Source organism: Haliaeetus albicilla, chromosome 15 (genome assembly GCF_947461875.1).
Source record: "Haliaeetus albicilla chromosome 15, bHalAlb1.1, whole genome shotgun sequence".
Classification (NCBI taxonomy): Eukaryota; Metazoa; Chordata; class Aves; order Accipitriformes; family Accipitridae; genus Haliaeetus; species Haliaeetus albicilla.
Window position 1 is genome coordinate 6,631,966 of NC_091497.1, and position 25,345 is coordinate 6,657,310.

At 44.5% G+C, this 25,345-nt stretch overlaps 1 protein-coding gene and 1 long non-coding RNA gene across 8 annotated transcripts in view; both read right to left on the bottom strand.

Annotated features, from left to right (window-relative positions):
• Positions 1-23,540, bottom strand: part of CLYBL (citramalyl-CoA lyase) — a 175,047-nt gene extending 151,507 nt beyond the window's left edge. For 6 of the 7 annotated variants that reach the window (XM_069802404.1, XM_069802399.1, XM_069802398.1 and 3 more), the window contains exons 1-2: positions 23,454-23,534; positions 22,244-22,324 (exon numbers count right to left, since the gene is read on the bottom strand). In XM_069802404.1, coding sequence (XP_069658505.1) covers positions 22,244-22,324; positions 23,454-23,518 — 146 coding nt within the window. In that variant the 5' untranslated portion in view covers positions 23,519-23,534. Of the gene's footprint in view, positions 1-22,243; positions 22,325-23,453 lie in introns of all 7 variants that reach the window. The other variant, XM_069802403.1, reaches the window with a different exon arrangement.
• Positions 20,437-22,186, bottom strand: LOC138689142 (uncharacterized). The gene is made up of 2 exons (XR_011327995.1): positions 21,109-22,186; positions 20,437-21,005 (listed from the first exon to the last, which is right to left on the bottom strand). It is a non-coding gene; the product is annotated as an uncharacterized lncRNA (long non-coding RNA).
• Positions 23,541-25,345: the final 1,805 nt, after the last annotated feature.

Sequence of the window (25,345 nt, forward strand, 5' to 3'; positions counted from 1 at the left end):
AAAGCATCACATCACCTACAATGGCCCCTGATACTCCTGGGCATCTATAGTTGCAGAGATTCCCTCCCCAAAAACCAGAAAAAGTATCATAGTACCACCAAACGTAATTCAATTGTTAGACAAGAAGCCAGTGGGACCTTGGCAGGCTGTGGCTCCTGTGACCTGCTCGTACTGGGGGCTCATACTCACATCGTGATGAAAGGCTGCTGCAGAAATCAGCCCTAAGGGCACTACGATCCCTGTTTTCCTTCCGCCCCTTGCAGTCCAGTTTTCTGCCCCCCCCCTTCCTATGAGGACAAGGCTCCCACCTGCCTGCCCCAGCCCTTTGCTGGGGAAGGAGCACGGCCCCCTCCTTCCCCACGGATGGTGCAAGGGACAGACGTGGCAAGGGCAGCGGCTCGGTGATGCCAGGCCACACCGAGCAGGTGTAAATGCCTGCGCAGAGGACACCGACACCGTATCAGCACCTAATAACTTGGTGCCATATGCATATTGATAAGTGCAATGCTGCAGTACTACCTGCATGTTGCCCACTGTGGCTCCATGCTCTCCAGCTCACAAACCATGCGGGGGTCCAGTATCATCTCAGGCTAAAATATCCTCTTAGCAATCTGTGAAAACCACATTAAAATACTACTGCTAAGACTGCGAGGCAAACTGACAAAGTTAGGAAATAGCCAAATTCATGTTTCTGTGTATCCAAGTTCAGCTGTCAGGGCACACAGCTTATGAAACCGTCTTCAGTAATATATTCCCGCAGAGATGTTTTATGGGACAGGCCTGAATCATGACTGGATAAAGAAGATTATTGTCTGTAGGAACCTGGGAGGGTTTTTGTTTGTGTGTTCATTTTAAGGTTTTTTTAAGGTCTTGCCCTTACCAGGGGACACACTGCAGAAGCGGTGCTAGTTGGCGTGCAGTTACACATTCACTGGATCTGAGGGAGACGATACAAACAAGCCCAAGCATGACCTTTGAGGCCAGTCTGTGAAGACTCATCCAAAAACTACTTTCTTACTTTAGCCAATACTTGATTAATACCAATTACTTGGATAACTAACTGGAGCAAGGACGGGAACCAGGTCTGCCCTCTACCAAGTGAATGCCTCTAGGTATTCATCTAGAAAGTCATAGTTTAACCCATAACTAGTTAAAGCAGTGTTTTGGAAATACAAGCTTGAATCATCTCAAAAATAAGGAAGGACTGATGCCATTGCTTCTTATCACAGAGCAATTTCTAAAGTAAGAGGACACTCCTGTCAACATTTTTGTTTCTGTACTCCTCTGGAAGGGTCCTACCTAATTAAATCAAAATGCTTTTGGAAGCAAGAGCTTAGATAAGTGACTCTAATAAAGGGCTAACAGCTCTGAATTATAAGTGGAAGCAAGCACTCTCCTGAAACCCACAGTAAGGATACTAAATCTACGAAAAGGCTGTGATTTAAGGAATGGTATTCTGCAGCATTTCCCCTTGTCTAGGTTTAGGTGATTCCCTGCTCACTGTATCTTCTATGTATTTCCAGCTCTTTTCAATGTAGTGAAGTCGCAGCCATGATGCTCTGCAGGTCTCTAGAAGTTTCTAGTTGGCACAGAATTAAAATTGTTCAGACATTCAAAAGTAAAAGAGTGCAGGTGAAGAGGATTTGCACGCCCAAGGCTTCTGGGTTTTTTCCCCACATAAAAGCTATTAATGCAATAAATGGTATTAGTGCTCCCCGCACAGCTCATCTCACTAGCTCTTCTAATAACAGTAGAGAAAGCCTATTTATCTAAGCTAGTGCTACTTTTCTGCTCTGATGGCAAGGTGCCTCAAAACTGAATGCTGAAATACAGATCTCTGCCTCCTTAACTGTAAGCTGACAACTGAGCACCCAAATTTATGGGACATTCATGACGCTCATCTCCCTATGCCTCAGCTCCCTATTTGTAAAACAGTAGTAATACCAGCCCTTTTCATCTTGAGGGTTTTCTGAAGATAAATTAATTAATGTTTGTTAAGCATTCAGATATTTATAGCAATAAGTGCCATAGAAAAGCTCATGAGGAAATTAACAATTCTGTCTTCACAGCAGGGTTTCAATAGCGTGCAGTAAATAAGGCCTAGGGCTACACATTGAAAAATTAGGAGAAAACAAAATATTGAATAACTGCTCATTAACTCAGCATCGTCCGTCCTGTTCACTAACTGAGGCAGGGGTCCTGTGGAAAAACCCATGTACGATCCTGAAATTAAAAGACTACGCTATCATGCAAACAGATGACGGGGCTGAACTTCAATTGCATCAGCTATCGTAATTCTGACATTTCCTAACTCCTGAACATTTTACTTTCCAGCCTTAATGAGGCTGTCTTGAGCTGTTGCATGTCTTTGCAGTCTCCTCTTATGAGAAAAGACTTACAAGAATGCAGTGTGCAGGGAGATACAGAGGCTGAATGAATGCCAGTATCATAAAAGAAAACAAGGTTAATAATAAAATTAACAAAAGAGAACTTCAGCAAAATTTTGCTCCAGCCTTTTAAAAGGCAAGAAAATACTAGTGAATCAATTCATCTCCCATGGCAATAATATGCAACCAATGGGAATTGCCAGAGCAAATGAGGTCAAAGAGTGTATTTACCCACTTAAAAAAAGATTTAGTCATCAACACGCAACAATACAGCCATCCATGCAGACGCTCTCTCCATCCCAGCATTTGGATGTGAAAGCTGGAAATCAAATGCCTTCAAAAACACTAGGTGTTAAAAATCAAGTTGGTTTTAAAGAAACACTGAGGGTATTTAGGACTTAACAATTCCTTATCTGCAAAATTACGTGGAAAAGAAGAGTGGAATATTAAGGATGTGTTAAAAGCAGAGTAGGAACATTTGCCTTGGCAAGCATGCCTCTGGGCAGCGGGAGGAAGGACTGCACAAAACGGGCCGTCTGGAAGTGTCCCTTCACACGGTCTTTCTCCGAGAGGGAAATTTGTGAGGACATGCAACAGCAAAGACCTGTCTGTCGGACAGAGATCACCGAGCCTTTGCTGTGATCACAGCAACATCTAATGTGGCAACGGATTTATACGTGATATCATCATAGCTAAAATAAAAAAAGATTTTTTTAATAAATTGAACATATAGCCTGAAAGAAATGAGGAAATATAATTGCAAAACTAATGTATATTCACCTATTGGGAAAGTCCTATATGTTTCTGTCAGATATTTTAATCCCACAATGAGTTATTTGTTCAAAAAGGAAAAGGGGTAGTTTAGGAAAAAAACCCAAACAACCCCAAACCCAAGATTTAAGTTAAGAAATATCCATCAAAATGTTAGGTGCTGAGTTGCATAAAAAAGATTAGGTAGGAACACAGCTTATCTTGTTAAACTCTAAAAATAACAGTTGTAGTAACAAAGTCAAAGATATGGAAACAAGGGGCAATGGGAAACCGGCATTTTTAATTTCTTTTCATGCCGCTCAGCATCTATGTTCATTAACTAAGATGTTGTATTTTTAGGCTATTTTTTTCCTTCCACTACAAAACAAAAGGATAATGTTGGGGGAACGAAAACATACTTGACATGACTATAAAATGTTAATTCTGCCAGAAACACTTGCTTATTCTTTGAATAGTGGCTATCTAGCTTGAATATATAAACCTGAGGGGAAAAATCTCAAGGATGTTTTTAAACTGTGCAGCACCAGAAACGTTTTAACACTTGCCTGTCAAGGAAGTTTTTGTGGTGGAAAGTTTCTCTAGTGAGATTATTTACAGTACTAATTTAAGGCCTTATTTTGTAATTCCTCCTCAAAGAAGAAAAAAAAAAAAATCCCATTGACTTCAGAGCAAGCAAATGGATCACTAACGATGAGATGACTGTAATGAAGATTCAAATGATACACTTTTGCCAGGTATTGTGCTTCTTTCTAGAATTATGCTAATTAAATACCTAATAAAATGCCTTTCATTTAATTAACGCATTCACTCATATTCCTCATTTAACAGTAGCTCTTAAAAACAACTAGATATTAAATTCACGGTCCCAAGCACCCGATTCAGCCGTCGGGTTGCATTGTGCTGAGCCACGCAGTCCCTCGTATACGCTAACAGTCTCACGCTCGCCGTACGAGCGGCGAGAGAGTTGTGTTGTCCTTAGCTTTTCAGGGGGGTTTTTTTGGTCATAGGTACTCTTTGTGGTGTGGCAGATAACCACATTTTTCTTACTTACCAGCCTTTAACTGGGCTTTGAAACCCAAGGGGGGGAAATCCCAGATGGCCTGAAGCCAAGGGGAATTTTGCAACTGCCTTCAGCCAGCCTGCGATTTCATTTCCCTCGAAGGCTTTTTGCTTCAGCCTACGTAGCTTTTTAGCAGCACCAGACACTGTTCACAACCACCAGACCGCCACGAAAGACAATACGGCGAAAACGGCGTTAAAGATTTGCTCGACCGGGCTGCAATCTGAACCGGTGCGACTTTTATCTGTCCTGGCGCTGGTTTTGTAAGGTCAGCTCGATGCTTTGCAAAGCTGCACCTGGAAACGTTTGCCATCGGTGGGAGAGACCGCTGAGCCAGACTTTCACAGCCACAGCCCCTTCCAGCACGCCATTGTCTTGGGCGGGTGGTAAACTGGCAGAAGTGGCAAATAAACGCTGCGAACGGTACGGCGTAAAAGGGGAAAACTTGACTTCGCGTCGCGTTGAAACGCATGCACGCGCGCCCGCGCGCGCAGCCCGCTCGGCGCTCGGAAAATGGACAGACTGAGTAGCATCTGTGCTGGGGGGAGATATGGAACAACTAAGTAATTGCTGTTTTTACTAAGTAAAGCAGAAAATTACAGCATATCAACAGCCAAGCGTGTTTGTTGCCTGGGAAGAACCATTTGTGTTCCGGTTTGGGCTTTTTTACTCATTTGAAGTCTGTGCCTCAAAGCACATTAAAAGCATTTTAATTATTATTATGAGTTTATGTCTTTGTATAGATTTAAAGTCTACAAATAATATAATGGGGGGAGGGGGGGAAGACAGCAAAATAAATAAATCCAAGCAAACTTTCTGTATTTTTAACAGTGAAATCTGGAGGAAGACACAGCTCTAAATTAACACCTTAGAAAACGTATAGTTGTTTTCAGAGAGCACATATTGTATTAAAAATCTGTCTCGGTTTATCAGAAAAGTGTGTGGCAATATGTATGTTTTCTTAGCTACATTCAACTCTCTTCAAAAAGACATCCTCCAGAATAGCACTCTTTAGGGACAATGTTTCAGGGTTGACAAGAACATTAAACCATATTATAATTATCTCTTCAATGAAAACACGGCTTTGTAGTGGAAGCAATGCACAGTTCTCAAGGCGAGTGTTATTAGGCTGTATGTGTTTTCTTGGAAGGAGATTCATGGAAAGAAAAAAGCTTTATAATTTACTGCAAGGAAAAAAATACAGAGTACATGTCATGCATAGCAAAAGGGATTTTACAAAGAAGGCACTAAGTTGAGTGCCTCACTTATCTTCAAGAATGCTTCTACATAATAAGTGTGGGGATCAGTTTAACACAAGCTACAATATAGATATAACGCATGCATACAATTCTCTGTGACCATTCATATAGATAACCGCAAAAAAATTGTCTGTAAAGTAAGGTAAATATAAAGCAATTGCCCCCGATCCCATAAATGGGTTCTGCCTCATTCTTTGAGAGGTCACCGCTGAACAGCACACATTCTTACTGCAGTTCAGATAATAAAACCTGTTATTCTTAACATGAATACAAACATTTTCTAACTCGTCTTCCACATTCGAAATACAGTTTTCTCAAATTAATCTGACAATTAGAAAGCCTCAGTCCTGGGACGGTGAGCAACATTACAAACTGCACCAAGAAGATTCTAACACATTCTTAAATGACTGTATTTAACATGCACGTGTGTACACATACTATCCATGCATGCACACTTGGATTTATTTATTCAGGTTTTTTTTTATTAAAAAGAATACTACGAATTTTAAATACTTCTGCAAACCCCTGAATTATTTTAAAACAGGAATTTTCTTGTTTGCGAAAATAAGGTTGCAACTTTGTTTTCTTTAGTATGTCAGCAAACTGATAGATATAAATTCCTTAAAATGGAATGAACTAGAGGAAAGAAACAAATGATGTTAACCAACAGTTTACGTACACCCTGAACACGGCAAACACTGACAATATTATGAAAACCATGTGCACAACATGCTAATGGAGAATTGTAAAGCTGTGGCAATTCAGTTGTGCGCATGCAAGTCAGGCACACACAGGCGTAAGCACGAAAGACAACAGCCTCACTAAACAGCTACCAAAAATATACCCAACTGGCCTAATACTAGACACAACAGCTTGAGGATTCTTAGGAAAAAAGAAGTCAGAAACTCACCAAATCTTGGTTTTAAAAGCATGCTAGGTATCCAGAGAGAGCGCATTCTGAACAGTCAATTACTTTCACATTTTGTCCCAGGACTTTAAAAGTTAAAGGCATAGTTCTGCCAATTGTGAGATGCCCCATCCAGCACAGACCACCCACAACTACTGATTTTCCATCTGGTGAACAAAACAGACATCTCCCTAATTATTTTTAAAAAGGTTTTTTTTCCTAACATACTTCCTTTATTTGTCTGTGACCTGGAACTTAATGGAAAACCTGGTAGATGCCAACCTCATTTCTTGTAATGAAGCATCTTATTTTCCCTACTTTAAGCATGCTTATTTAAAGGCTGTTTAATAGAAAGTTATTACCTAAGCCGATCTTTGATAGAACCTAAATTACTAAATAGTTTGGAATTAGAACAACTTTATAACGAACCCTAAACGTTCTAGTTAAATACTAACCGTTAAAAGTTCTTCCCTTAAACTAGTATATTAAAACAGAAAGCAATGAGGTTTACAGTCTCGTATGCTGGGTTCCCATATTGCCAGTGTCAAAATTTATGCCTTTTTTCAGCAATATGGTTGCCATTGCCAGCACCACGCTTATAAATGCCAACTGTAATTAAAATCTGGCACATTATACAAGCATTAAACACGCTTAAAGATTTAAAAAAAAAAAAAAAATCTTTATTTTAAAATACTCCTTGCAGCGTATGCAGGTTTAAAAAAAAGTTATTTTTCTGCCAGTTTTAGAAACATCACAGGAAAAAAAAAAAGGTCCAAGTTGTCCTGAAAATCGGTCTGGAAAAAAACATATATACCGTGCTAATCTTTCACGGTGGATGCACATGAGGGAGAGATGGCAAAACCTGGATTTTTACTTGAAAAGGACTACAAAGAAATAGCATATTTAAAAATCTTGATCCCCGGGCAGACACACAGGGCAGGTAACCTGCAGCCTTTACCTCAGCATCCTTTACACCGGCTGCGACAGTTCAGTAAACACAGAAAACCTCATCGCTCTCGCGGTGAACGCCCAAGCAGGGTCGCGGACCCCAGAGCCCAACGAGGGAGACGGCAGATCAGGCGGAGAGGAATGGAAGCTGGGGTGCACCTGTAGCCCGTTCACGTCAATAATTTCGGTGAGGCGAACGCCATCATCTAGTTTTTTCATCCGTTGTGCACCCCTCGTTGCTACATACCCATGCCTCCGGCAGCGGGCTGGGCAGCCGGTTAAGAAAATCCTCTTGCAGGCTCGTCAACGAGAGAAGTGATTAGCAGGAGGCTCCCAGAGGCTTAGGACGTACAGACAAAACACAGAGGGCTACCTTGGGAAATAACGGTGGGGAAAAGGGTGAGCTGGGGAAACAGGCCATTATAGCCAGCAAAGTTTCCAGCCATAACTTCCTTTTCTGCTTACTAATAGGCTCCTTCTAAGTTACACAGCTGGCTTATGGACCTGCTGAAGACGAGGAACCCATGTTCATGAGAGGTTAAAACCTCAAGGTCGAGCCAAGCTCTCCGCAGCGGGTGCACTAACAGCACAGCGCTGGCGCACCCCGAGATTTGCTTCTTGGTCTGGCACCAGCGCACCGAGCGCTTGCCCCTATTGCCCTGGTCGTTCATCCCGGCTAGGAGGTAAGGAAGATCCAGCCAGCTGTGCTGTCAAGTAAGCTATTGGAGAAGGACCACCTCTCGGAGACTCAGCACCATTCGCGGACTCTGCTTGTGGGGGAACAGATATAAAAAACGGGCAGCCTAACCATTGCCAAATTGAGCTTTCAAATAGCCAGCAACAGAAAGTCGTGTTTTTTCAAAGCAATTCGATGAAAGATTATGGATTAGCGTTCACAGGAATGGCTTCTGATGCAACCAGCAGATGGAGAGGAACCATGATGGGGCTGTCTCAAAGTTTGAGACATCAAGGACCATCGGCGGCAGGACTCGGTGCCTTTGTAGCAAAGGCGTGATGACCGAGACACTCTCCATCCTGTCCTCCGTATCTCATTCTGCTGGTGCCCGAAGCAACATTTTTCTCGTGATCCTATCAGCAGAAGAGGTAATTAAATTTCATTGTGGGGTGTCCCATATACCAAATGTTTATGGACAGGACTGAAAATTTTATTCTCCCATTTTCTTGACATCACATTCTTGGCTGAACTTCTGGATCTGTATGTCACGTTTGCACTTATGTTTATGCTCACTCATAGGTACCTCAGTTATCGATGACTTTCAGCAGGATGAAATCTTTTAAGCCACTTGTTTTAAAATAACAAGTTAAACTACCAAGCGGGAAACCTTGAGTTAAATAATTAATTTGAATCTTGTTTTCCCATTTAAACGTTTTAGTTATTTTCTTGGAGAAAGGTTAATTCTCAGTTTGTAACCACTAAAGTATGTTGCTTTGCAACTAAATATAGCTTTTACACTAAATTTGGCACTTCTTACTGCTAGCCAGAAGGACAGAGTAGCTCCGCTGATATATATTTAAGCTTTTCTATAACTCATTATACATTTTTTCAGATTAACTTTACTGTTTTTGTTATAAAATCATGTATGGCATAATTCTTATTTACTAACTGATCCCTTTGTGTTTACTTATGATTTAAGTTTCTTTGGATAGAAACTGGAATGCAACTTAAAATGTAGTGATGCAGTTTATCAGTTGCATAGCACTGTCTCAAAGAGGCTAGACTTCTAATGAAAATAGTGATTTGATTTAAAGATTGATCTATTAAAATAACTTGGTATTAGCTAGAATTAGCACCAATCTAGTATTTGGTCATAATATCCTTCAATACTGTAGTATTAGCAAATCTAATCCTCTCATAATTAGCTTTTATTCACAGATTCGTAGAGAAGAACAAGCTTTCCTGCTTCTTTCAACTCCCAATTGGTCAAGTTTGAATAAATTAGTCATTAAACTGAGCTAATTGAATACATTGAAGAAAATATTCTCTTGGTACTTGCAGAAGAGACTACTGATCTCAAAAGCCAACTCGGTACTTCAAACACTTTGGGTTTCCAGAGTTGAGGCAGTGACTTTCATCAGTTGAATGGTCTGACCCACAACCTGGAAGCATTGCTTCTGCTTTGTTTGTTATTTTTTATGGTTTAAGCAGATTACAGTAACTTTAGGCCTTGGCATAATTTTAATAGATGTAGTTTTAAGAAGAAATACACTCAGCAGAAATTTTGAAAACCGTTTTTGTTAGTTATTTCTTGATCACTAAGTTTTTACTATCTCATTGACTCAGGGTTCAGCTCTTTGCTTATCATTCAGTTGCAGAATTTTATTTTTTTTTAATGGAGGAACATGTCAGCATTACCATTACTAGTGGCAGAAAGCAGCAAGACATACATCTCAAATATTTTCTATAAGAACGCCAGAAAATAAATATTTTTATCAGTTGTAGAACACGGTGAAAGTGGTCTGAAAAAGAAACTGAAAGTGTCTAAAGCGTTAAAAATCTTCAGTGTCTTTCTCCTCTAGACTACCTCCCTTCATGGTTGTGGAGCGAAGACATCTTGCAGCCATCCCTCTCCACACAGCAGACCCCATGAATCAGGGAGGGGGTGAATATTTCAGTCTCTGAAGTCAAGGCCTCCAAACATCTTTGAGGTCTACAGTACCACAAAGGCCCAAACTCTTGCTGGTTTCCCCCAACGAGTTTACATTTGGTTCAAAACCATTTAATTTTTCCACTACCGTAACGAATATGTGATTTTATACAGTCACAGATTACAATAACAAACCTAAACTATCATGTCTTCATTTTCTTTTTAGATTCTACCATTTGGTGGTTGTGTTTTAAGGTTAATAGATCATTTTCCAGGCAAAAGTGTCAAAAAGCTGATAAAAAACACCCCCACAGCTCCCTGAAGAATGCAGCCCTTTGATAGCATATTCATTTTCTGGTTTCTCTTGTTCAGGAACATTGGTGCTGAGTTCCTGTGGGACAACAGCCTGCTAATAGCATGTGTCTTAGATGACGATACTGATCTTAAAGACAAGGTTGACTTAACTGAACTCTGTATCATTTCAGATATATTCAAAGGAAATCTACCTTGACTGCATAAAGACAACAGTGGACTTCAATTTTGGTTTAGAAATTAAAAATCTGGAAATGCCAAGTCAACTTTCTCACTCTGAGCATGCCTTTGTGCAAGCACTGGGTTTTCCTTTCTTTTTTTTTTTTTTTTTCCTTTTTAAAAAATTTATTTCTAGTGTATAGGACAGATTTTTTATCCATTCCAAATGTTTCAAGTTACTGAATCTAGACAAGATTTTTCCCTACCAGAATGAAAAAAGTTAGGACATGCCACCCTACTTTCTGGTAAGTAATTTTCATTTCTTTCTAGCATTCCTCTGAGTACAGATGACATGGAGCAGGGCAGAAGCTTTGAGCTTGAGAATGCTCATGTGGGAAGGAAGGAGAACTGCTCAGGCTGTATTTGTCAGAGAAGGTAAAGTATGTGGGTGGAAAGGAGCCCCTTTGATTTTTTTTTTTTTTTTTTTTTAGCCTTAGAAAGCTCTATAGCATCAAAAGCTCCAGCACTAGGGTTTTGTACCTTCAGACAGAAGTGATGCAATGCAACCAAACTTCTAGGGAGCTGAAGAGTTTATGTGGGCCCAGCCTTGCTGGGAAGAAAGAAACTTTTCCTCCTAAAATGAGGCTCCTCCTCCTCAGGTAGCAACAGAGGGAAAAAGACCAATTCCAACTTGTAACCTCTCTGTAGAGCACCATAGCCTTCACCCTAAGATGGGCACCATTTAGCACCCCTGTGCTTCATGTGCTGCACAAGTATGGAAGTAACTGGTGTCAACTGGTGAGCAGATAGCACACAAGTCAAATTTTCATCCACTCTGAAAGATGTGGATGTACTTAAGGCATGACAAAAGTAAAGAAACACATGGCAAGAGAGGGACTCTCAGACTAAAAGAGTACCATGGGCAAGAAAACGCAGTTAACCAACAGCAAAAACAGAAGGGGAGGGGAAAACAAACCCAGAAGAGCAGACACCGACATCTGCAGCAACCCACTGAAAGGGATGGAGATTTTTGGCATCAGTCTGCCTTTTACAGAGCGGTGATTGGCTCCACCAAAATTCGGCTGATTGGCTTCCATACGGCATGTGAATTGTACCCTGCACAACATCCCTGCTGGGCTGACAGGTATATAAAATCATATGAAAGAGGTTAAGAGGAGAAAAGTTTAGAAAGAGGTGACTATCCCCCAGAGGATGAGATCTGACAATTCAATACCATTAACTTTCAGAACCTCGTTCAAAAAATCACTACAGAAGATTGCTGCAAAGACAAAACTGCAATCCAAGGAAACGACCAACTTAAGAGGAAACCCCAGAATTATACTTTCTGGTAGGTGTGATACCTGAACGGGTCAGGCTAAACTACAGTGTTCTGCCTTCCTCTCGATATAACCTTTCCTGCAACGGGCCACCACAGGAGGTTATCCTCTAGCAGGAGAAACACCAGAGTCACGATGTGTAAGAAAACAAAGCCTCTCATTAAAAATGTCATTGTATATTTTCATTATTTATGGGTACTATGAGACACCTATCTCAAGAAGTAAGTCGAAGTACGGCACAGAAGGAACGTGTGCTTTTGGAAAATCACGTACTCCCTCTTCTGCACTGAGCCTCCGGTGAAGCACTGGAAAAGCTCTGCCGCGTGGGTCTCGGGCACAGCTAGTACATCAGGCAGAGAAAGCGCATCCAACGCTGACTTGCTTAATACGATGTCACATCTCTTTTCCTGTGAATTAAGCTAAAAATAAGATTTACTTCATGTTTTGAAATCTGGCTGGAGGAGAGAGGGACTCCAGAGCAGCAGTCCATGCTCATGGCTCCCTTTCATTTGATTGTGGCAGGTAAGTAGCAACTGCAATTTTTTTATTATTCAACAGATGTTTGCTGGTTATGGTGAAACCACCAGAAAGGTCAAAAACCTGAATGTGCTTACAAAATTAAACTGCCTTCTCGTGCACATGATTATTATTCATCTGCTCTAGGCTGAGACAAGGCTATGTGGAAAAAATCTTGAATTTCCAATGACACTGAAGCAGCTGTGGCACAAGCAGAAAACCTCAGGCTGCAGTGCGGGTGCCCATCTGCAACCTTTTACAAGCCCTAAAAACTCACACTGTACATAAAGTTTTCAAAAACTGAAGATGAATTACATGTCTTGCTTTGCACAATGACTGTTTGAATTATATTCTACTTCTAATACTACTTTAAAGCTCTTTCCGTAAGGTTACTGTTCTCACAACACAGCACACCAAGAATGATTAAAATCTGAATAAATCCTGTTATTTTCCATAATTTACCTATTTATCTAAACCCGTTGCGTTCCTTAGGAGAAATGGCAACATGTTAGTTCCCTCCTGCCCAAGTGAAATAGAAACACTATGTATTATGTTACATTATATCATAAACTTTGGTAACCAGTGTCTCCCTTTAGGAAAAACCACACTGTTGCCCTCTGCCTTTAACAGGAACACATGGGTACCAACTGGCTGCCATTAAATTTCAGGTTTTAAAATGCGCAAACAAACACACAGTAGAAGTTAAATTATGCACTGCTGGTAAATTTGCTGTGTGTACTGCAGGAGGATGGTCTGAAACAACAGTGTTAACAGTTCAACATTCAAACAAAAAATAAACAACAACAAGAAAAAAGACAAAATGGGGGCATCATTTTGAGATTGTATTTTCTATCTGCTGCATCTCGTTTCTCCTTGTTTAACTATCGGTCCATATGAAGAACATTGCAACCAGCCAAGAATTTAAGCGAGTCACATCAGTGAGATAATTTTTGGGACACAAACCAACAGGAGCCTTTTCTGTACGTTGCAAGCAGTAAAGCTGCTGCGGGGCGAGGCAGGAGCAGGCAGCAAGGCGAGGGGGTGCGAAGGGAACTGGCCATTAACTTATCAATTCCAGGCCTTGGCTTTCTAATTGACAACCTCAGGGCTACTTTCATCACTTGTCGACTTCAAACCCACACTCAATTTTTCCTTTAGATAATGATGCAACTATAACATAACGGTGTTTGTGACATATTGCAGCGTGTAGCAGTAGGAAGATTTCCTCAGTAGCTTAGTTTAACAGGAAAGGGAAAAAAACCAACTGTTAGATAGTTTTCACATCTATCAACTTCTCAAAGAAACGGTCAGTAAGAAAACAGATTTTATACTTCTAGTATGCTGAAGTCACCATTTGGTACTGACCCGACCCAAAGCACCTTCAGTGCTTTAGTATTGCTACAGATTTAACAAGAAAAATAAGTGAATGTTTAATGCAATAAGCCTGCAAAGCACGCATTCATACATAAAGCCTAAATAAATGAAGCCACAAAAACTAGAAATGCACTACAGATTAGAGAAATTAAATGACAAATACCACAAAAAATGTCATTAAAAATATACTGACGACATGCCATCTAGAGATTGTATGTCTTTCACAAAGAAAATACAGAAGTAACACTAATGCTGCCATGGGCACAGCCCTACAGACAGCTGGGAAACCCTGACTCCCATCCTCCCGCAGAAATCCGAGCGGTTGCTGAAGGCAGCCAGACCATTTGCGAAGAGTAAGGTACTCAGGTATGTTTATCACATTTTGACCATAAAGAAAAATAAATAAATAAATTTTGTCCAGTAACAGCATGTCCACAGGCAACAAAGCACCTGGCTCTAACATAAACAGTCACATAACTGCCTTTTAATAGTGGATATAAAGGTTTGAGTCCTGCAGTCGACTCTGCAAAGGCCCTGGGGTCATACTAAACTCAGTGCAGTGTTTGGGGCCCCGAGCATGTCAATCTAGGCAACGAAAGCAGCGTCAGAAAATGGAATAATACCAATACGCTTCTGAAAGTGCAGCCGCTTCTCTGGCTCCTATGCAATTGATGTATAGAGGGACAGTACATGCCATATAGCCAGCTGCTGCTGAAATCGGTGTGCATAAACACTCAGGTATTGAACTAATACAGACTGATAAAGCAAAGACGCCGCAGGCAGACTTGATGCGCACTCAGCTCTTGTCTTCGCTGGAATTCAGGCTCCGATGGTGCAAACTGGCACCCGAGTAGCTTCAGTCACGGGACGTTAATGAGACCATGAATAGTTGGCTTACGTTGGCTGGACCAGAAGGGTTCAGCCCCAGCCATTTAAGATTACAGATACAGATGCCTCATTGCTACGTTTTGGTCATAAACTTAAAAACGATTGCTCCAGCTCTCATTTGAGTAGTAACAGGGGAGCACGTAAGGAAAGCAGTGCCTGCTCCGAGAATGAACGCTGGACTCAACGTTTCCTTGGGCTGCCACTCCGGTGCCTTTCAGGCTTTCTAGGTCCATAAAGCTGCAGCGTATTCTGTATTTATGCCTGTTTAGAGCCATAGCCATCAGTTTTATGAAGACTGGGTGTGCTGGCACATCACCTACTTTGCTGAAGACCTCTCCTGAAGCGCTGTGCACGCTGCTACTCCTTCTCAAGCAGCAGGGAGGCGAGAGCTCTCCCTACAAAATGCCTGGCCCACATAATGGGCAAAGGTCACCGGCTGCATAATATTATTAAAAAGTCAGGAGAAACTTATTTTATAGCCAAATTAGCAGCTCAGCAAAACAGTGGGCTATAGCAGGAAAGATAATAAGCCGAACAGCTGGGCACTACAACTGATAAGGATTTTACTGGGATCATTGCCTGGAATGCTTTGGTTTTTTTTCGGACAAAAGAGATACCAACACAAGAAGTGTGAAAACCCAGGCTATTACATTAACTATGAGAGGCAGGTGTTTTTCCATTTTTTTAAACCCAATCCCCACCACCTTTGCAATTTTGCCACTCCAAGGCTGCAACCAGCAGTACAAACCGGTTCCCTTTCAGGGTTTGGAGTGCGGGTTTTACAAGCCTGTTTTGCCTTCCTGCAGGCACTTTGAGCTTATAAATGGCACCTTTCAGTGTCCTGAATTATGAAGGGCAGCTAGTCCTGAATTCTCCTGTCGCTTAATGATCTCACATAAAATGAGGTCCACAAAACTTTTATTACCGCTGCAGTTCAAATTCACAGGTGAAGAACCACCAGGGAAAGGATGCGGACATGTCTCTTGCTTTTGCTCTCCTAATTTTCCAGGTGCAAGAAAGTTTCCCACTCAGGCTCGAACAATTAGTTAACTCTCAAAGCGAAGCCTGATCTAAGTAAAAAGACTGCAGTATGTTACCCCGATAAGCACTGGGAAAATCCAAGGGGAAACCACTTGAGAGCAACACACACTAACATCAAAATTAGGTTAAAAGAAATTAGGTAAAAAAAACCCAACCTATCTAAGCATTTATTTACTGTCTTTTGTTTTCCACCTAATTTTATTAACTTATATCACTAAGTATATAGGACACTCAAGAATTATACATGTTTAACTAAAACATGAATTGGTTCCTCCCCTATTCTAGTAATAACATCTGACATTTGGAAAACATACTGTACCTCAGCAGTCCGAACAAAAATTCAAAAGAAAGTCTTCCCCCAAAAATAAAGGATTTTGTTTGTTACAAATTACTTCTGCATTTATATAAAGATTTAACGATTCATGGCATGCCAAATACAGTGCTAATGAGCTTTGGGTTGTGTTTTTCATTTTTGTTTGAATTTTTTTTTCTGCTAAAAACAATTACTAGAGACCATTCAAATGCCACTGCGTAAACCAGGAAACCTAGTAAAACTGTAGGTAAAATTGGCATTTTGTTTCAAGCGTGGCTCAGGAGTCCAATTCGCTTGTTGGCGAGCTGCATATTTCAAATAGCACTTGCATCTCCTCCAGAAAGGAAGCTGGGTAAGATGCTTTCAAAAAACACATTTACAACATTCATTAATGAAAAACAAAAATTAAAAGAGTGCAACCTCAACATTTAATTCCCACCTTCCAAGGATGAAGCATCTTAGCCTTTCTGCTTTCTTCTCTACTTTCCAGTGAAAGGTAGATAAATTAGCAGAAACATAAGCTCTTCATTCTCAGTACCTCTTTAGAGGATACACATGCCCATAGGAGCTTAAAAACTTTCCTAGGGAGCATTATTAATCTTGCTTCTAATGGTGCAGAATTTTTAAAGCCTATTAAAACACTGTCTAGTCATAGCAGTGCAAGTCTTGTTTTTTCATGACCTGGTTTCAAGAAACAAACAAAAAAAATCAGTGAAAATTATGCCCAATTATCTTTCATGGTTCAGTTATGCAGATCACCACCCACCTCAACTACTAACTAGATACCAAATATCATCCTCCTACAACAAACCTTGCCATCTACCACACAGAATCACAGAATGGATTGGGTTGGAAATGACCTTTAAAGATCATCTAATCCAACCCCCCTGCAATAAAGCAGGGACATCTTCAACTAGATCAACTACATCACATGTTGATGCTTCAGTCTAATGGAAGTCCTACCTTGATTCTGCTTTGTCCAGCCCCTCCACCTCTGCCTCTGGGCCTAAGAATACTTTCAGAAACCTAAAAATAATTCAAACTGCCTTTTGCACAGGGTGTAGCACTCCCGCCTGGCTGCAGCCAAGCTGCTGCCCGTTTACACCACCGTAAGTCAAGTCACTATCAATCCCTTGGGCTTTAGTTTTCCAAGTAACACGTGCGTTACTCCAAAGGCTTTCAGATGACTTTTTAACTGAAAACATCCAGGATGTTGGGGGGTTTAACAAATCATCATAGCTATTGCCCAGCAGTTGATAAGACTAAAGTTGATTAATGTTGCCAGGAAATAGAAATATGTCTGCAATGAGCTAGTCTTGTTATGCCCATATTCAATATTTCCCCTCCCTTCTTTGAAGAGCATTTCACCAACTTAAAAAAAACCCCAAAACATAAAAACAAACACCCCCCCCAACAGACTGAGCCAATGAAAGATATTCACACTAACTAACCCTGCTCCCCAGTGCACACCCCCCCCCCCAAATCCCACTGACGATATCGAGAGTGGGGAATCAAACCCCTTTATTACTGAGTCCGCAGCAGATAAAGCGGCAATTGTGGTTATACAGTATTGGAAGTGTAGCTACAACATAGCGTGACAGCTTGTTAGTGTTGAAAATATATAAGCTCTTTGTAATTGCGCCTTTGGAATGCCATCTGTCTTGAATTAACGTCCACCTGGGATCATGTTTCGATGACCAATATGGACAGATTACTGGAACTTTAAAACCTCGCTTTCTTTGTAATTGACATTTAAACTGTTTGAAGTTTCTCATTAAGTCCTTTTTTACAAATTAGGTGCAGATGTATAAAGCTAAATGTACAGTACTAAGGGAAATTAGGTCACCTGAAAGCTCAATAATAAAATGTATCAACTGTTTAAGTGCAATGAGTACATTAAAATTTAGAGATCAACTTTATGCCCCAAATTCTTCAAAGTTTCATCATTTCCCTTTCATCGCTGCAAAGCCCCTCATGCCAACCATTTTTAATTAAAATGGCAGAGAAGAAAGCAGGTTTGGTCACTCAGCCAGTGACAACTGGTCAACCCCGGCCCACAAAGGGCTGGAGAAGGCAAGGCAAGCAGCCACAGCGATGCCCGTTTCACAGGGACCAGCAAATCCTATTTACACCAATGATGGTAGGAGATTTAAAGGGCACAGGGAGACTTGAGAGGTAAATATAGCACCAACAAGAAAATAAGGGAAAAATTATGAAGGGGACTTATTCAACACCCAGGAGCTCAGTAACCACATGGTTGACCTCCAGACCCACTCGCAGTCAAAGTTCTGCAGACCTGCTGTGCTCCACGGCCTCGTGGGATGGGAGAGCGAAACGTGAAAAGGGCAGCGGCTGGAGAAGCACCTCTATGCACAGCCTGGCTGACAAAATAAGGGCGGATCGAGTATTTCCCCTTTCCAAACAAGGAGGCTCAGAGCTCAGGGCGGCATGAGAAAGGGGTCCGGGAGAGACCACCACCAGGAGCCCACCTGATGTGCAGAGGACGGGAGCAAATACCACACTGGGGTTCATCAGCAGAAACCCTACGAAACTCTTAGCATCAAGGGGCTTTTACCTGCCAGAATGACTCTTAAGAGCAGAGACTTCAAGCGCAGCAGCCCGATCTCCCCAAAAGGCATGAAAACCCCCGAGACCCCACTCGGCCTTTACGAGTAGCCAAGAAATACTGCACAAGCGCGTGAAGGCTCGACGCTGGAAGGCACCGAGCATCCCCGAAGGGAACAAGCACCCTCCTTCCCCGCGTGGGGCCACGGAGCAGGGACGGCGTTGGGCCTCCAGACGGCATCCCGCGGTTGGCGGCGTTTCAACTCAACGGGCTCCAGCAGGTTTGGTGGAAGGTCCGTTAACCCCCTCTGCCCAGGGAAAGCTCTCCCGGGATAAATTAGGACACCACCTACATAAAATGCACAACTGCAAATCCTTTTGGCACCGCAGCTAGCATGTCGGTTCTTGAAACGACGCCAGGAGACGTACCCTGGCTCCCTGCTCATAAGCATGGAGGGGCAATGGAAGAAGAGGTCTTCTCTTAAAAGCTGGTAAACAAGACAAATACACTGTCAAACAGATCTTTTTTTTTCCTGTGCTTAGACTACATTATCTCCTCTTAAGCAGACTGTCTTCAGTACTGCTACTTATTACGATGATTTTAAAAAAGCTTTTCTGCTCATATCCCCTTATAACCCTATTCTGATACGTTACTGAAACTCTTTTTGCGAAAGAAGCGTAAACTTTCAGCTGGATACATTTCTGCTGCTTCTGATAAACAGCCAAGCAACTTTGCTGTGAAACTGGCCGTGCATCTGTTTGCAAGGTGAACAGCAGGTCTCAACCGGTACCAGAACAGGATGGCAGGGGATTCTGGTTTCCTTATGCATGGTCTCTTTCTCCATGCTCATATGCATCTTCAGTTCAAAGAGGAATTTGGAGAAAAATTATGTGTATTTTTAAAAGAAAGAAAAATTAAACCAGCTGTACGCGAGCAAATTGCAATACCTGGGATAGAACAAAACCTGACCAATATAATACAGCAAGGTAACAACGTTTTCCGGGAGGGGATAGGCCAATTCATTTGCAAAGGGGAACAAGACAGAGGTGTAACTCATTTGCCACTCGTACCAAACAAGACAGACTTCTAAGGAAAGTGTATTTGTACCCAATTCTGTTTTGCTCACACATTTTATGAATACCGGCTTTCATTTGGCTAACTGGTCCACAAAGGCAGGTACAGGACCAGGCAGGACCATCTGGAACTGCGTTAGCTTTAAGCAGACTAGTTGGGGTGCCAGCAGCGATTAGCTGGACACGCTCAGCTTTGCACCCTGCTTCTCATTAGCATTAATTAGCCGCATCATACCTCTGCTGCTGCCAGGATGAGAACTGGCTCAGGCAGTAGTTTTGCAGTCCTTAATGCCGAGTATAGAGTTGCCAGAGCGCACAACGGGGAGCTTATGTTGGCCCTGTGTCTTTCTGCCAAGGGCAGAGGAGAGCAGAGACCCAGTTCAGCAGACGTGGACAGGTAATACCTCCTTTGGCGTAAGACCTCCCAATGTAACTTTAACCTGCCAAAAATGTTCGAGTGAATTTGAAACGCCGGAGCTAAGGCTCAGCTTTGTAAGGCGTTTCACCTGACCTAGCAGCGACGGCTGACGAAAGGCCCCATCCTGCACGCTCCTCACGCGTGGCCCGGTGACGGTGGTTGCAAGGTAAACTGAGGCTCCATCGGGCCCATCCCCAGAGAGAGGATCGCAACGCTGGGGACTCGATTAGCAGTGTTTGAGCTGCCCCCTCCCTCCCTGCTATCAGGTTCTCACCTCGCCCACAACACAACATTAGTTTAGGTGAACCAAGGTGACCTTGTAGAATAGCAGATTCTGCAGATACAGCTCAACAGTTCTGCCAGATAAAGTGTTTTTATCACTAGAAAGTCACACTTTCAAATAAATTTCACCCCGAGGCCATAATCTCGAAAGACACACTTAAAAATGTGTAAAACATAAAATGAGTGATTTTTTTGATAGAGGTTCAGCAAAGAAATCCCTCACAGACTTAACACTTTATTGATATTCTTGGTTACAGCTCTACACATGCCGAGCAGAATCAGCTACTGCTAAGGACCACGATTCATCTCCTTCCATTTAAAGGTTGCAACAAAGAATAAAACTATTTCACAACTAACAAAGGGGAACCCTTTAATTTGCTAGAACAATTTCAGCTCCCATTGCATTAGCACCCTCCAGTGTCCAATCCATGAAAAACAACATCATCACTAATTCGCCAAGTAGACACAAACTTGGAGTGTGAAACCCAGGACAGAGCAGTGTTGAGTTCCTGGGAGGGAAGATGGCAATCGGAGACGAGAGAAGAAACTCCCAATGCTAGAAATTTTAGACGACATAGGCGCAGTCCCTGAACGAGATCTGACATGGGGTTATTACTCTTCTCAGGCTCCTTTATTCCTAGCAGGTGTGCTGGTGTCTGCACCTTTGGCACAACACGCTCTACGTGCCCACACGGTATATTCCGCAATCTGCAGTGCTCCACTGAGATCTGAGCTTAAAGATGCCACTTTTGATTGATTATAGTATGGGCACGTGGGTATAGATCTGCCTGGAATATGCCATGTAAATAAAAACATGTTAAAAAACCCTCTTGTACACAGGAAGCAGATGCGCAGTTGGCTAGCTGAGGGCAAACAGGTGATTGTGCTTACATGCGCAATGTTCTTCTCTTACAGCGTAATCATCAAGCAAAGAGAGAACCCTTCGCAAAGATCCGTCAGCAAGAAAGTTTTTATAGTCAATGCTTTACTGCAACATTGTCTTTAAAAACACATTTGAAGCTCTTGACAACAACAACAACAGAAAGAACACGTGCGTTTGTTATTAAAAAACAGCTGGAAGGAGTTTTTTGGAACTTTTTCCAAGACAAGAATCTTTCACCGGCAGGGAAAACCCAAAAGGCTCTGGAATATTGTAAGTAAGCAAAACCAGCTCCGAGTACCGTAGGTTTCGCCTGCCTGCTAATGACACAAATATTCTGTCCGCATTCTCACGGCAGCACTGCACGGTGGCTTCACAAGGGCAGCAACATCCATGTGAAGAGAGGATGGCGGCAGCTGGAGAGGCAGCCGCACCGTGTCGGAGGTACCTGCTGTAATTAGGGTCCCAGCCCAACAGCGTGGCAACGAGTGCTGTGGGACCCAGGCAGCAGGGTCCGGACACAGCAGCACCTGCTAACTCCCGCTATTGTACATCCATGCATCTTCTCCAGAAACAGGCTGGAAAAAGTAAGCTGAAGGACGTAGGCTGGGAAAATGACCCTGGGTGCTATGCATGACAGTGTTACCATGGGCAAGAAAGACTGATGTAGATTTTATGGGCTCTTCACACTGCCTCTAGCACAGCACAGAGCAGTCCGGCTGTCCCTTAGGTTCCCCAAGAACACCAGCATCAATATTGCGTGTTCATGGTAACATGCATGTTACAGTGATTACAGACTGCTTACTCTTTTGTCAGTCAACTATAAATTACTTACAGCACCATGGTGCCAGCAGAGACTGCAAGAGTTTAAATATTAAAATGAATTAACACTTGATTGCCTGCCTAATATCAGTACTAAAAAAATCTGCTCTCCCTCTTGAAGTGCTGTTGAAAACCTCCCGTAAATCAGCCCAGACCCAACAATCGATCACTCTGGCAGAAGCCATTCTCTGCAGGTAATAGGCGGGCACGCACCTGCAGGCGGAAGCTGGGCATCAAAACCACACAGACCTCCAGGAGAAAGGTGCGGTGGAGCCCTCATCTTACATAGCGTATGTCACTCGGAGCCCGATTCTGCAAACTGACCTGCACGGAGATCGAGTATTTACAGCAGAGCTTTTCCTCGCATCCCGCCCGAAGTCCATGCCCTGACAGCTATTCGGCCACCTGCGGGAAAGTGCCTGATCTTGGTCGTTTTACAAGTGGACGTACCTCGCCTACCCAACCCTCCCGGGTCCAGCCACCATCGTGGTGGGGGCACGGGGCATGCCACCCCTCCGGCCCCCCAAGGGCGGGACAAGGGCTGCCGACGGCCCCGCTGCTGCCCACCCCACGACCTACGCTCAGCTCCATCGACGGCGGACTACCAATGGAAGAGGCAACACGGTATTCTCTAAAAAAGAGGAAAACCCACGGTGCGGAGCCAGCCCCTCGTGTCCCCCCGCCACTTCCCGCTGCAGGAGATGGGGCACGGAGGCCGTGAGGAGCCCGCTAGGTCGGAGGCTCAGCTCAGGAGCGGGAGAAGACCCGGGTCGCTCCCTGTCAGCAAGGCAGACAGCTGGGCGAGGGCCATTTTGGGGGGAAGGGGGAAAGGGGAAGGGGGAAAGGGGAAGGGGGAAAGGGGAAGGGGGAAAGGGGAAGGGGGAAAGGGGAAGGGGGAAAGGGGAAGGGGAAGGGGGAAGGGGAAGGGGGAAGGGGAAGGGGGAAGGGAAAGGAAAGGGGAAGGGAAGGGAAAGGGGAAGGGAAGGGAAAGGGGAAGGGAAGGGAAAGGGGAAGGGAAGGGAAAGGGGAAGGGAAGGGAAAGGGGAAGGGAAGGGGGAAGGGGGAAAGGAAGGGAAGGGGGAAAGGAAGGGAAGGGGGAAAGGAAGGGAAGGGGGAAGGGAAGGGGGAAAGGAAGGGAAGGGGGAAAGGAAGGGAAGGGGGAAGGGGGAAGAGGGAAGAGGGAAGGGGGAAGAGGGAAGGGGGAAGGGGGAAGAGGGAAGGGGGAAAGGAAGAGTGAAGGGAAGGCTGGGGCTCGCCCGTGAGAGGTTCACCCCGGCCCTGCCCGACCCCCGCAGCCAGCTCCGCCACGACACGGCAGCCCCGTCCCCGTCCCCGTCCCCGTCCCCGTCCCCGTCCCCGCCTGAGGGGGGGTCCCGCCACCCCCCCGCCGTCTCGGGACGCCGCGGCCGGGTGAGGGTTGGGGGGGAGGGGCTGCCCCCCCCCGAGCGCGGTTTCCAGCGGGGAGGGGGGAGGGGGCGGCGCCGGGGGTCCGCCGAGTCCCGCCCTCGGCGCGCGGGGCGCTCGCGTCACTCACAGTCTCCGCCTCCCCAGGCGCAACCCAGCCCGCCACAAGACGCGCGCCGCCGCCGCCGCCATCATTCTCACCGCCTCAGCCCCCCCCCCCTCCCCCGCCACCCATTGGCTGAGGCTCGGCGGCGTCCCCCGCGGCGCTGATTGGTGGGAAGGGGGAAGGAGGCGTTCCCCGCGCCACGCCTGCCACATGCCGGAGCCGGGCGGGGGGCGGAGCCTGGCGTCCTCACGACCGTTAGGCGGGGCGCGGTGACCGGGTCGGGCCGTGAGGCGATGGCGGCGGCCGCCCCCGGTCGGGCCGCCTCAGCGGCTCCGGGAGGCGGTTCCCTTCTTCCCCTCGCTCTTCCAGGGCAGGCTGCTGCCGGCGGGGAGGGCTCAGCTCCCCCGCCAGCCAGCGGGGCCGAAGGGGAGGTGGGCTCGCGTCAGCGAGCACCTGCCTCAGCCTGCCCGAAACCCGTCAGGGATGGCGCCTGTGAGGGGGTTCAGCAGCTCTTCGGCCAAAATCACACCCGCCGGTGTCAGCCGTTCCCCTTCCCGGGCAGCGTAGGTGTTACCGGTACAGCCGTCGGTGGTAGGGCAACTGCAGCCGGCCTTGGCACGCACACCGGCACAGCAGGAATTAATTAAGGCACAACAGAAATTAAGGCAGTTGGGGTGTAGTTGTGGTGAGGCTGCGAGAGTCAGCACGTACTACGGGTGGGGGGAAATACTGACCGGACCCCAGCGGCAGGCCAGGCCCGCTGGTGTGTCCAACTTCAGGGGCCAGTTCTGGCTGGGATGCTTGCGCTACGCACATCTCAGTGTGGACATCAATGCCATGAGTGGAAATTGTTCATTCTTGCAGAGGGTAAAGAGCCGAGACCAAAGGTGACACACGGAGTAGCAGGGGAGGGGGCAGAAAGGAAGCAAAACTGAGAAGGAAAGTGTCCTGAAAATGGAGCAGCGGTTCTGCTGATCTTCTATTTTCCATCAGTCCAAAGCTAGACCAAGAGCGTATTTTTCCTTACCATGGCGCTCAGTGGCCATGAAGTGTAATCCCAGCAAGCTCCTCCAACAGCGTGGATATTTCGGCCAGGTTTCCTAAGGACAGGAGCTTGGACCGTGCCACCTACCTGTCCCGTTGTCTTCCATCCCTACCCTCCCAACAAGTGCCAAACACGCTGCCCACTTTGGACCGTGTCTGGCCATGAGAGAGAGAGATCCCCAACACACTCAGTTTCAACAGCTTTTATAAAAACAGGAGAAGGATAATGAAACAACACCCCAAACCAGTGCCCCCACTCCTTGGAAGGCCCGGGCTCACATCCATGTAGGTCAAGCTCAAATCCTCACAGAAGAGCTTTTTTATTTTCTAGTGTCATTGAGTTTTGCTGTATAACTTTGTTCTCTCCCTGAAACACAATTTCCTTTTCTTTGTCAGAGGGCTGTGCAGAAATTTTCTGGTCTGGCTTAGCATCACTTTACCGGGGAAGTGGTGTCAGCAAGTGTGAATTTCCCCTCCCAGCAAAATGAAATATGCTGTTTTGAAGAGCTGTGCTGAAGCATGAAAGTGACCTGCTCTCAACTTCCCTCCCCTCTGTAATCTTGCGTGCTAGTCATGGGTGATACCACTTGAATCTGACATAACGTGATAACAAAGAAACATTTCCTGGTATCACCAGTAGCATGATAGCGTTAACCGTTTTCAGCGTAGGTCCAGTGAACTGTGTGTAGCAGAGACTTTTCCTTCTCCCCGTCACGGTTTAACCCCAGCCAGCAACTAAGCACCAGGCAGCCGCTTGCTCACTCCTCCCTCATCCCAGTGGGATGGGGAGGAGAATGAGGAAAAAAAAAAGAAAAAAAGTAAAACTCATGGGTTGAGATAAGAACAGTTTAATAACTAAAGTAAAATATAAT